Consider the following 13859-nt stretch of genomic DNA (forward strand, 5'->3'; position numbering starts at 1 on the left):
ATGCAGCCACTCAGGGGTGTTTTGTTTTTGCAGCTATGGCTGTTCATGGCTGACGTATCAAAGCCCCAAGTATTCCCTCGCCTCCCCCACAACTGCCTGCCAGAGGGATGGCAAACAGTACCTTATTAGCTTCCTAAACATTGAAAGCAATACGCTGGCAAGAGCACCCAGGATCTGCCCCTCCTCTTCACCATGACAAGCCGATCGCTTGTTCACCCCCCTCTTACTTTGGCCCAGACAACAGTGTCAGAGAAGAGGAGAAGCAGATAATAATATGCTTCCTTTAACAAACAAAAGAGTTCTTATTTTACACCAAGTCTCAGCCTGAATACCTCTCAGCTCCAGGCAAGGATTCATTGAACTAAGATCTGACTTTTTCTGCTGTGTATACGTAAACTCTATCTGCTAACAATTCCCATGTTCATCGGGGGCCACATGGGAGAAGAGGCTGCCCACTGACCTATTTGATTCTTCACGGCTTTTCCTTTAGCAACTTCTTCGGCCACTCGGTCTTTTGAGAACGGCAACAGCCCCCCGAGATGTTTGCTCTCCCTCGCATCCGCTGCCACCATCTCCTCCTCGCTCCCCGCGGCGCTTTCCTCTGATGTCGCTCCACCTTCACTGCCTTCTTCCATGCTGTCTTCTTCCTCATCTCCGCTGTCTTCTTCCTCATCTTCCTCCAACATTTCCTCTGCACTGCCCATTTCGTCCATCCCCTCTGCAAATTTCGCAAAGTCGTCCACAGCCTGGAAAACGAAAGCTTCTTCCTTCAGTTTCCCCAGCTGTTTCCTTTCTTCTTCCTCCTCCTGGCTGCTGGCAACGCTGCAGGTAGCATCCTCCTCCTCCTGGTCCTCCTCCTCCTCATCCGTTTCCTCTTCCTCGTTTGAAGTCTGCTCATCTATCCATTACGAAGACAAAAAGACAATTGCTAAAACTTATCCGTCACAAACTGCACCCAATCCATTAAGGTCAAAGCTGGTGCTTAACTGTGTACACCAGGGGCTGGGAACTATTTCGGCTCCAGGGGCCAGATCTCTATCAAGATCAGTCTTGTGGGGCAAATCCGACAGGTGGGCAGGGCCATGCACCTGTCAATCACCTGGTGTCAGGTGCAAGGTGCTACTAAAAGGAAGGGTTTATTTACATTTGTTTTAGCGGGGAGGGTGTGCATGGAATCCTTACAACATATACAGAGCGCAACAGGCTGAATGGTAATGTTTGTAACAAATTTATTTACTGGTTACTTCCTAACATACAAATCAAGTCCAGGATGTACACCATTACAATCCTTAAGCAAGGTATATAACCTATTTAATTAAATCCGATGCAGATATATTTCTTCCATCCTTAATACATTCTTGTTTGAGTTCATATATTACGCAGTCCTCAAATGTGATTAAGGAAAGGGCCCTGGAATGTAACGGACATCCTTGCTTAAGGATTGTATATGGTGTACATCCTGGACTTGGCGTTAGGAAGTAACCAGTAATTTGTTACAAACATTACCATTCAGCCTGTTGCGCTCTATATGTTGTAATTATTGCATCTGCGTAACAATGTATTGTATTTGTTTTGTGAATGGAATCCTGCACGAATTCCCCCCCCCCCCACAAAGAATCCTGGGAACTGTAGTTTACCAACCTCAGAGCTACAATTCCCAGCACCCTTCACAAACACACCAAACAATTGGAAGCTCATTACTTCCCCCAAAATACTCCTGGGAACTGCAGTTTACCCCCTCCCACGGCTACAATTCCCAAGACCCTTAAACCACGATTTGCAGGATTCTTTTGAGGAGGGAATAAGTCATGTTCTTTAAAAATAAAAAGTGTGTACGCAACCTAAGTTGATCTGGTATTCCTTGGCTATAAGGGTAACGTTAAAAGAGTTATAGCAATCCCATAGCTTCCTTAAAGGCAGGGGTCACCAATGTGGTGCACATATGCTGGTAGAGACCTTTACTGGTGCCCACAGGGCCCCCTCCCACCGCTGAAATTAAGCTTGAAAGAAGCGTTCTGTTATAGCTAATGGAATCTGTTGCAGGATGTGTGCCTGTCACCCCCAACAGTTTCTCCCGTTTGCAAATGCACCCACAGACCCCTGCAAAAAAAAAAAAAAAAAAGGCTAGCGGCCCCTGTTTAAAGATCAACTCCCATTTTACAATATGTGCATTTTCAAGATTTTGGCTCAGGCATGGGGGTGTGGTGGGGGGATGACAAGGAAGTTCATGGAGCTTTCCCCTGCCCCTCCCCCCACCTTGGCAGATTGACGCCTCAAACTTGCACTTTCCTGCAGCAGCTGAACCGATTATCAGACCCATTGATTAGCTGACAGCCTTTCCCATTAAATAATGAGATAATGGGTGAGCATTACAAGGTGATCAAGCACCCTTACGTACATCTTTATTAAGGGGGGGGCGGAGTGAGGCACCGCATACAGGGATACAGACTCTGAGAAATCTATCAATATATTTTTTAAAAGAGTTGCCAATTTCCCTCTCACTGATCCAGCACCAACCTGACAACCTGGGATCTCCATTCAACACGAAAATATTACAGTGACGTCTCAGGACAGAAGGAGCGGCCTGCAAGACTGCTTAAGCATGCTAGAATGCCACCATTCTAATGCTGCATGCTTTTTCCAACGCCGGTGAACTGTCTGATTCAGGATGCTCAGAACCAAGACATCCCACAATACTTAGCATTCAAATGTATTACCACTACTACTACTACTAACAATAATGATAATAATCTATTATATTTGTATACAGTCCTTCATCTGAAAAATCTTAGGGATATTCACAGCACAAAAACACAGAATAAAACCACAAAGTGCATAATAAAAATGAGGGGATGGACCCACAAAATAACCCCGCTTCTCCCATGATCAATAATGAACTTTTAAAAATGTTTAAGAAATCCTTTTTTCAAAAGCCCAGAAGAATTGTTGTTGGGGATAACAACAACAGAAATCACCAAAAAGAGAGAGAAATTTGTGCCTATATGTGACAACAGCCACCAGTGTGCTACTAGAGCAAAAATGGAAAACAGTTAAGGTACCAAGAAAACAAGAATGGTATATCAAACTGTTAGAATATGCGGAGCTAACAGGGATGACCACTAGAATAAGAAAATCTTTTTGCATTGCTTTTCTTCATATTCTATTGGTACAGAATTATATCAGAAATGCAAATAAATGTTTTAAAAAATAAAACCTTCCCCAAAAAGCATTTAAAAGGGTTACTGGAGTCTAAAGATGTAGAGTGGAGTCGCCAGCCAAACCACCCTGGGGAGAGCATTCCACAAACAGGGAGTCACTGAAGAAAAGCCACACTCATCTTGCAACCCTCTGAACCTCTCGCAGCAGAGCCCACAAAGAAGGGTCTCAGATGATGATTTCAGGGTCTGGGGTAGGTGGCTGGGGCTGATGGGAGTTGTGGTCCAAAATGTCTAGAAGACACCGCATTGGAAAAAGCTGTCCTAAACATTAAGAGAGCTTGACAATAAATGGGGAAACCCCCACCACACAAAAAAAGGGAATGGTGCAGGATCTCACCTGACAGTTGATCGTCTCCCCACATTTCTTCCTCCAAAGCTTTGCGGGATATGGCCTTCCCACGGTATCTCTTATCAGCATCCAAAAGGTGGGAGGAGACCCCCTTTCGTATGTGCCCAAGCGCAAGGACATCATCTTCATCTCCTTCATCAAACTTGTCAACCACCCTGGCTGCGGTGGCTGCAAAAGGGGGAGAGAAGGTGAAAGGCATTAATGGGGGGGGTTAGAAGGGGGGGGGAATTCCACCCCACCCCTCCAGTGGTCCAAGAAGTTTGCCAAAATCACTGGCTGAATGGGAAACACACAGCTTTTCAGATGTGGCCAGAACACTACTTGCAATGGCTCCTCAGCCAACGTGACCCAACGATCAGGGATGATGGGAGTTGCAGCTCAACAACATCTAGAGAGTCAGAGATGGCTTCTGCGCAGAAAGATACACCATCAAATATTCACAGTGATAGATAGAACTCTAAATACCAGGAGCAAGCAACAAAGAGAGCTCACTGCACCATGTCTGGGAGCTCCACTGTTTAAACCACAATGCTGGACTAATAAGACCTCTCTCAGATGCAGCCAAGATGATTCCTGCCATGTGTAGCAGCAGAAACTCTGGTTAGCTTTCACCATCAGCTACCAACACATCCCTAAAGCATGGTTAAGATAGGAAAGGCAACAGCATTGCATGCCCTGCCCTGTGGAACTCCCTGCCACTAGAGGCACAGCAGAAACCATCCTTGCCTTTTCTCCATACATCTTCTGAAAAACCATACTGTTTAGGCAGGCCTTCACAATATGATTTTTTCTTTTTAACCAACCAGTTATATTTAGGGATTGATTGTATTATTTTTGTATACAAAAACCTTGATAATGGTTTATGAAAGCATGGATTACAAATATTCAAATAAATTTGCCCCCAGGAGTGGAGGGAAGGCACATTCCTATTCTCTTATTTTACTAAGAGCATCATCATTACACTCTTGGGGGCTGATGCAAACACACGTTAGGGCTGTCACCCCATTAAAGGAATGTTACTCAATTAATTGCATGGGTCCTTTATCAACTATTTTAGTCAATCAAAACCTTTCAAGCCTGGCAGTGTAGTGTAATGAATCAACCAACTACAACAAAGCAGTCCTAACTAAGGAGAGATCTTCTTGAGATCAAGTTCTGAATTTCTTTGCCAATTATCACAGCAGGTCCATGATGTTAACTGAGATACCATCTCAGCAATAAACACCTTTACATTATGCACCAGTCAGTGGTATTGAATGAACCAGCTGCAAACCTCTTGGTTCTATATGGCAACATTTTTAATTGTTTGTTTTTATTTTATTAAATTTATACACTGCCCTTCATCCAAGGATCACAGGGCAGTTTACAATATGAAAACACAACATTAAAGATCCCAGGTGAATAGTATATAGAAGTAGGGTGTGTTGAGTTTTTCAACTTTCAAATTCCAAAAATGAGGGGTGCTAAAAAGTTGTAACATGATTTGAAAATAATAATAAACTTTATTTGTATTCTGCCCTTCCCTGCCAGAGCTGGGCTCAGAGCAGCTAACATCATATAAAAACACAATATACATAAAAACAAACAAACAATTGATTAAAATGCATCCCAAAATTATTTCAAATAAATTAAAATTAGACTGGACAAATGGCCATCCTCAAGTTAAAACTGAAAGCAGTTAATGTTATTTTGGTTAAATTAATATAATGTAGTTTTCCTTGGTAAGTAAAATGCGTGTAAATTTTTAATGGTTGCCAAGTACCTGCAGTTATATCATATACTATTAGCAGTATTAGTATTATTTAGCATTATCTGACATTTTCAGAATATAAAATGAAATTCTGTGGTTTTCTGAAAGCAGTTTATGTGCTTCATCAAACAGACTTACCAAGCTAAATGTTGTCCAATAACAAAAGTAATAGATTTGAATTCCTCACACCTGGAAACACGTTTTCAAGATGCCTCATAAAAGACACGTGCAAAAATTTTCACCCTCTAAATCGATACACCCTAGTACAGGAGGCCACCTTAAACTTCTTGCAAGGAGTTCTGGGAGCTGTAGTTTGTTAAGAGAGTTGTTAAGAGAGACCACCTGCTCCCCTCCAAGATCTACGATTCCCAGAGTCGCTTAACAATCCATCTCTTTTCTCAAAGCTATGGGAACTGTAGTTCTGGGAGGGGAAGAGGGGTCTCACCTAACAACTCTCCAAACAACATCTCTCACATACACACACAGGACAATTCCCCTAGTCTGCTTAAAAAAAACACACAACCACTACATAACGTGCACACGTGGCCAAGGAAACTTTTACTAGCTCTCTGAAACCCAAGTACACGCATGCACGCACGCACACGTACGCGTGTCCAGAGATACTTGCACACACGTGTCCAGGGGCCTTTCCACTCGCTTGGTGAAACCCACTCAGCGACACGCACAGACACGTGTCCAGGGGCCTTTCCACTCGCTTGGTGAAACCCACTCAGCGACACGCACACACACGTGTCCAGGAGTATTTCCACCCGCTTGGTGAAGCCCACCCAGCGACGCGCGCGCACACAAACACACACGTGTCGAGGGGTTCTCCCACCACCGTTTCCAACCCACGCGTCCACACACAAGCACCGGCCCCTGCTTCTCGGAGAGAGACGGAGCCCGAAGCCGCCCCGGCATTGCGGTTGCTTCCCCCCACCACCCGCTCACCGTCCTCGGGGTCGTCCTCGGGGTCGTGCAAGGCGCGGGGCAGCGGGTTGAGCAGCCGCTCCAGCTCCTCCGCTAAGGGCGCCGCCATCTTGAGCCTCTCCTGGCCCGCCCGGGAAAAGGGGGCGGAGGCAGCAAAGTGCCGCCCAAAGGCCCGGGGAAGGGGAGGGCCTCTCGCTTTCAACATTTTTGTACGCGCGGACACAGCCATGCATATACATTAAATGCACGTGCACCCTCCGCTCAAATTCCTAGGGCGGTTTTCATTATGGCTGGAGCACCACTGCAGCGGCCAACCCTATTTTTATTCTATTTTTTTTGCTGCGTGGTTTTGCATTTAGGCTGCCAGACCTTGCGATGAATCTTTAAGGGGGTTCGAGGATTGCTGTTTTGTTTTACAATCAGTGTATAAATTTTGTTGCTTAATTTCGGTGAATGTTTCTTAACGAGACGCTTTTATCAACTTATTGATCAGATGTCAAAGAAATAAACAACTATCTGACTTTTAGAAGACATCCGAAGGCAAAGACATCCGAAGGGAAGCTTTTAATATTTGATAGTATTTTAATATTTTGTTGGAAGCCCCCAGAGTTGCTGGGGAAACCCAGGCAGATGGGCGGGCTATAATAAATTAATATTATATTATTATTATTATTATTTTGGTATGTTTTTAGTTAATTGTGTAATTTTCTTTTCATGTTCTGGGTTGCCTTCAGCATGATTTCCCTGCGCCAAGGGAGCATGCACATTAAAAGTGAGGGTGATGATAATGGCAGTGGCCACATTCAGAACAAATCTATTTAAAGCACTATGTCGGGTTGCCATATTTCAAAAAGTAAAAACACTGAAAGTTGTTTAGCTTTTTATTATTATTATTATTATTATTATTATTATTATTATTATAGGAAAACACAGAAAACACCCCAAAAAACCTGCCTTTTTTGTTGTTGTTTACTTGTCGAAGATCCAGGACAAACCGTGGCCTTCTCGAAATTCCCTCCAGACATCACTTCCGCCTTTGAAATCCTGGTAATATCCAGGAAAATCTAGACATACAGCAGCACTAGCATTAGGGCACCACTTTGAGACAGGCATGACTTCCCCCAAAGAAATCTGGGAGCCATAGTTCTGGGTTATGAGAGATGTTAGGAGACACACACTCCTCCATTTCCTCTATCAGAGCTACAGCTCTCCAAGTTCCTTGGGAAGAGCAATGGATTGTTAAACCACTCTGGGTCTTGCAGTTTTGGGAGGGCAACATGGTGACACTTGTGGCACCTTGAAGGCTTAACACATTTATTACAACTCCTCCTTGCTTTTGTGAGAACGCAGGCCAATATGTCTACCATGTGTGTGTTAACTTTTACAGCTGAGAGGATGGATTTCAGTCTAAGCTGCCTTGATCTTCATGCTGCGCTCTAATAATGTGTTACGTTTCAAATGCCCAAAGCACTTTGTGTAACTGAAATCATTACGACGATAAGCGAGTGTCATTTGCGTACATTTCACAGAAGGGGAAACAGAGGCCAAATAAAAGAGTGTATGGCCTGAGCCCAGCTACTGAGTTCTTGATTCATAGCTTGGTCTCTTAGCAGCTGCATCACACCAGTAGTGTCAAAGCCCTACAACAAACACACTGGTTTCCTGGGTATCTCAACATATTATTGGGGGGGGGGGGAGCTATCAAGACTTCCCTGTTGGCAGCCTTAAAAGAGTTAACAAATAGGTACCCCAAATCCCATGCAGGTCTGCTGATAAGAGAGCTTCCAACTGAAGCTGCTTTGCCTTTTAAATGATTGAATAGGAGGGGCTTGGGGAGGGAAAACCTTCTTTGCCTGGAGAGCCACTGACATTCCCTGCCCAATGGTGGGTGGGTTGAGAGGGAATGGGTGGGTCAGGCAGTGGAAGTGATACCTATGCACAGTTGGCAACATTCCCAGCATGCAAATTCCTGAAGTTTCTCCAGTCTCCATGACCACAATAAAATGTAATTTAATTGGGCTGGGTTTTTGTTAGGGAGGGGCTGCTGCTGTTATTTATATTTTTTAAAAAATTGTCTTTTTATTTTGGATCCTATTAATATTTATATGGACGTTGTTCCATCAGATTGTGTACTTTTTGATGTTTTATTCATTGCTTGACTATTTTTGTTATGTATATTATTATGCATTATTATTTTTTTACATGTTGTAAGCCTCCTTGAGCATGGTCCCAATTATGGAAAGGCAGCAAACAAATAAAATGATGTATAATGTGTTTATATAATTTGCAATCCACTTAAAACAGTTTTATCTGATGAATGGGACTGTAGTCTGTGAAAGCTTATGCCGTCACAAGTTTGTTGGTTCTTAAGGTTATAAAAGGCTCTGTTGTCTTTGCTAACACTAATACCCCTCTGCAGAAGTCATCTGTGGCAGTATATTTTAGGGTGACTGTAGTCCTGAATCTACTGACTTGAGAATAAATTTATTTGAATTAAGTGGGATTAATGTCTGGGTAGGCATGTCTCACATTGAATTATTAGGTGATTAAAAGACAAACAGAAAGGTAATATTGAGTGTGTATGTATTTTGCAGGTTCAGAAAGTGGCACTAGGCGTGGAAAAGATATGCTTGTGTTTTATTTCACAAAATTTATACACTGCTTGCTTGTAAAAATCCTCAAAGCAGTTGTACTATTTCCAACCTATAAATCTAATATTGTAAATTACTTTTAAGCTGTGGCTAAGTGAAATTTGCCACATGTTAAATCGGCAGTGGTGAACCACTGCCCCCTGGTCTAATTAGCCCTCCCAGGCCTCCCCCTTTGATGTGCAAGGCTGTTCAACCAAGCCATGCACACCTGTGCTACACCTGATGTCAGGTGCAGGACAGGTCAAAAGGCACCAGGCTTTGCAAGCGCTGATCATCAACTGATCATCAGCACTTTCAAAGTGCTGTGCCTTTGCCTTTGTGGTTTGATTTCAAGCCATGCAGGCAAAGGAAGATGGGTCACCTGATGTCATTGTGATGTCAGGTGACTGATACGTGGATAGCCCTGCCTATCTGTAAAAGTTGTCCTGTTAAGAAATGGGACAGTCAAGGATCCAACTAACGTTCAGGATCCAGTCCCCCATCACCACCACATTAAATATTTCACAAATTAGGGGACAAAGCATTCCTTCACGAATCAATATGATTTATTGATTTTCATTCCTTTCCCCATACAGATCATGGATGGAATTAGAAAGATTTGGTTCCCTCAATTAGTGCTTATAGTGCCATTTACACTTCATCACACTCACTGGCCAGGCCATCAACTGGAAAGGTTTTTATTCCACCCATAAAATGTTTGATTATTCCTTTTTGAAACCAATCATAAGCACCCACAAGTACTGAGCCTAATTTGTCCCCCAGCTTGTGATTCTCCATTTGCATATTTGACTGGCACCTAGGTTTCAAAATATAAGACCATACTATATGATGAATTTTAATAAAAAGAGAAGAGGTGTTCAAAAGCAAAATCCTGTGCATGCCAAGAGCTCAGTGTGGCTTACTCCCTGGTAAGTGTAGTTAGAACTGCAGCCCACCCACGCCATATAATCAAACAACAAACATACGCAGAATGTACTGGGAATTCAATAGCAGATATGAGTACTTATGGAAGCATTCAGCCATACCAGAAAACATCCCAATATATCGACCCATGTAAAAACTGCATTTCTAACCCCCCAGAGTGCCCGATTAATGCTTTTCTTCCCAATATAAAAAAGCACTAAATATATAATGGAAAGCCTGCATGGGTGTATGCATATTTTGAAAGAATAATTGTGTTGGCTTTTTCCAGCAACCTCACTTTCAAAACTGATAATTCTGTGTCTCCTGAAAGACTAAGGCTACATTTAACCTGGGAGGAAGCCTCACTGCACCTTACTTCTGAGTAGACTTGCATAGGATTGTGCTGTTAAGGTTGCTATTCTGTGCTCACTTGCACAGGAGTAAGCCCCGCTAAATAAAGAGAGGCTTACTTCTGGAGTAAACACACATAGGATTGTGCTCGAATTCAGGGTAGTGGGTCATAAGCTTCATAATATCTGAGGACAAAACAAAATTAATGCTTTTCTTCCCAATATAGGAAAACGGCCATTACAATAGGAAAACGTACTTTGGTGGGTTCCCCCTTCATAGATTAATATTTTCGCGATAACAGTACTTTAAAGGGCAAGAAATAGGAAGCATTGCCTGGGGCTGCCCTCTTCTTCCTCTACTGTTTTATAGACATTTATTCAGAAGTAAGCCCCACCAAGTCGGGCAGGAGGACTGATCAGTTCCAGATCAATCTGCTTTGGATAATAGCCTTTGAAGTGACACGGCAAACATGGAAGGGAAAGTGAAACTGGTAAAAGATGCTGAGTTGCCAAATTATGTCCAGGGAGAAAAAGAGAGTACATAAAGAGCATTTAAGAGTTGTGGTGAACCTCAGGTCCAGGTAGGCCTCAGGACAGGTGCTACAACCCCAGGCCATGCCTCTGGCCATTCCTCCTCAAATCCTTTCACCTGAATGAAATCTTTCCTTAAACATTGACTCTGCCTCTTGCTCCCCTGAATGAGGGATGGAGAGATAGTGTGTAAAAGTGTATGACCTTCACATGGCTGGAATGTACAAAGGCAAGCCTCTGGCCCCATCCAGCACTGACATGGCTTGAACCCTCAAATGTTTGCCCATGAAGGGCGGCAGCCCTCAGGCTTGCAAAGGTTCCTCACCCTTCATTTAGAACATGATGCTACCCAGGGCCAGCCCAAGACATTTTCGCACCTGAGGCGAACCAGAACATGGCATCCCTACCAGCCTGAAAATAAAAGTTGAGTGAAGATGCTGCATGAATAGGCAGGGCTCATCTCAGACAGAGATGGGGCAGAGGACAAGATGGCGCCCTCCCTGTTCCATGCACAGAAGCTGACTGGAGCTGTTGTTGAATCTTAACTTCAACCTGGCAACAGGATGACCTCCTCCAGCCTGTGGTTTATATAGGTCTGATCCCCAACACAGGGGAATGGCCCTGGGTTCAAGAAGAATGGAGGGTGCCTGTCGCTTCTGCCTGAGGAGACTACTTCCCCTAAATATTTATGGGAGCTGTATTTAGTTAGGGGTGCTGAGAGTTGTTAGATGGCCCCTGTTCCCCTCAAAGGACTATAATTCACAGACTGGTTCGTCAATCTCTTTTCCCCAGGAAGTCTGGGAATTGTAGCTCTGAGAGGGGAATACAGGCCTCCTAACAACTCTCAGAAACCTTAACAAACGACAGCTCCCATAATCCTTTGGGGGGGAAGCCATTACTGCTTAAAGTGGTGCGATAGCGTTTTAAATGCCCGACGCGAATGTGAGTTGAAAAGTGTAACACGTGAGGGAGGCAAACACTTCTTATGAAGCACAGCGGCGTGCCTTGGAGTCTCAAATTTCCGTGTCGCCCTGTGAGATGCCAAAATTCAGTGCCCCCCACCTCTCGCTTTCCACCAAGGCTCCGCGCCCAGTGCAACTGAACCAGTTGTGCTGCCCTAAATCTGCCTCTGTGAAACGTATGCGCTGATGTCAAAGAGACAAACACATGCCAGCCTGACTCCACCATGACACCACAGCTAAGGCGAAATTTTTCCACCTTCGCCGCATCAAACTGTTGGTCCCTTACCTTTCCCACCCCGACCTGGCCACAGTGATCCATGCGACGGTCACTTCTAAGCTTGACTACTGTAATTCGCTCTATGCGGGGCTGCCCTTGAAACTGTCCCACAAACTCCAGCGGATGCAGAACGCTGCAGCGAGGCTCCTCATGGGGTCCCTGCCATGGGAGCATATTCACCCAGGGCTTTACCAGTTGCACTGGCTCCCAGTGGAGTATAGGGTCAGGTTCAAGGTGCTGGTCTTGACCTTTAAAGCCCTTTGTGGCTTAGGCCCCTCGTATTTACAGGACCGCCTTTCCTGGTATGCCCCGCAGAGGACCTTAAGGTCCATGAATAACCATAGTTTAGAGGTCCCGGGCCCTAAGGAAGTCAGACTATCCTCCACCAGGGCCTTTTCGGTGATGGCTCCGACCTGGTGGAATGCTCTGTCCCATGAGACTAGGGCCCTTCAGGATTTAACCTCTATCCACTGGGCCTGTAAGACAGAGCTATTCCGCCTGGCCTTTAATTTGAATTCAGCCTGATCTTTTATTTCCATTCTCTTCCCTCCCCCTCCCCTTTTATGGAGATTACCCACTCTGAGACCCCACAGCTAATTCTCCCCTGGCCTCCTCGCTGGCCCAAGTAGGACCAATTCAGCCAGCTAGCCCTGGGATTACCTAGTGCTTATTTCCCCTAAACAGATTTCTGAATTTTGAATTTTATTGTTATTCATGTTTTTATACTGTATTTATGCTGCTTTTACAATTAAGTTTTAAAGTTGTTGTTAGCCACCTTGAGCCCGGTTTTTGAACCAGGAAGGGCAGGGTATAAATAAAAATTTATTCTTCTTATTATTATTACTTGAGAATCCACTGCAATCCTCAAGAGTAGGCCAAGCTACAGGGAATATAATAGAGGCTCGGTCTTGTGGTTAAACCATGACAATAAAAATTCATCTTCTTTCAAGGTTAGCTTAGTTGTGTTGCGCACGCAGTTGTGTCCAATGGAGAGCAATTGGAGTAGTGGCTGGAACAGGGGGCACTGCCACCTGAAGCGGTTGACTCAGCCTAATGGTAGAGCCGTACAGTGGTACCTCAGGTTAAGTACTTAATTCATTCCGGAGGTCCGGACTTAACCTGAAACTGTTCTTAACCTGAAGCACCACTTTAGCTAATGGGGCCTCCTGCTGCTACCGCGCCGCCGGAGCACAATTTCTGTTCTCATCCTGAAGCAAAGTTCTTAACCTGAAGCACTATTTCTGGGTTAGCAGAGTCTGTAACCTGAAGCATATGTAACCTGAAGCGTATGTAACCTGAAGCGTATTTAACCAGAGGTACCACTGTACTTCAATCCTACAAGTATTTGGGGCAGAGTGAGCTTCATTCAAATGTGTGTGTATGTTCTTCAAATCCACACTCAGTAACTATCTGCTGTCAGAAGGTCCCATGGTACCAGATATATCCAAGAGAGCAGTGAACACCCTGCTGTAACCACTTTATCAGACATGGCGGGAAAACCTTGGGAGTTTCTCTCAGGATTCCTCAAGATGCTTCTTCAAATCGCTGAGGAAAAAGCTCCTAAAGCACTTCAAACTTAATTTTAACATGAAATCCAATGACAACCCAACTTGAGCAATGTTGCCAGCATTATCAAAACTCGTAGCGCTTTCCTCAAAATAACTCAAAAACGTAATCTGAGGAGAAACCACCAGATTCTCATTGAATTAATGCAGAATCCAACGACAAGTTATGGATGAGTGAAAATATCCTCAGATTTCGATATTCTTATAAAAAGCTGTTCTGCTATTGCTCAGAATCCCAAAGAAAAAAAATTATGAGGAAATAATTGCCTGAGGAAGAACCCACATAATTAAAATTTTCTTTTGGCAATATTTAAAAGAGATCAGAATGCTCCTTCTTGACCACCTTTCTCTCCCAATGTCATAAATCTTTCAA

General features: G+C 44.0%; 1 protein-coding gene across 1 annotated transcript in view; it reads right to left on the reverse strand.

Annotated features, from left to right (window-relative positions):
* Positions 1-6397, reverse strand: part of AATF (apoptosis antagonizing transcription factor) — a 62550-nt gene extending 56153 nt beyond the window's left edge. The window contains exons 1-3 of the mRNA XM_083714555.1: positions 6269-6397; positions 3556-3735; positions 461-898 (exon numbers count right to left, since the gene is read on the reverse strand). Of these exons, the coding sequence (XP_083570681.1) occupies positions 461-898; positions 3556-3735; positions 6269-6356 (706 nt within the window). The 5' untranslated portion in view covers positions 6357-6397. The remainder of the gene's footprint in view (positions 1-460; positions 899-3555; positions 3736-6268) is intronic.
* Between the last annotated feature and the right edge of the window lie 7462 nt (positions 6398-13859).

This window comes from Podarcis gaigeae (genome assembly GCF_964106915.1).
Source record: "Podarcis gaigeae genome assembly, chromosome: 15".
Taxonomy (NCBI): Eukaryota; Metazoa; Chordata; class Lepidosauria; order Squamata; family Lacertidae; genus Podarcis; species Podarcis gaigeae.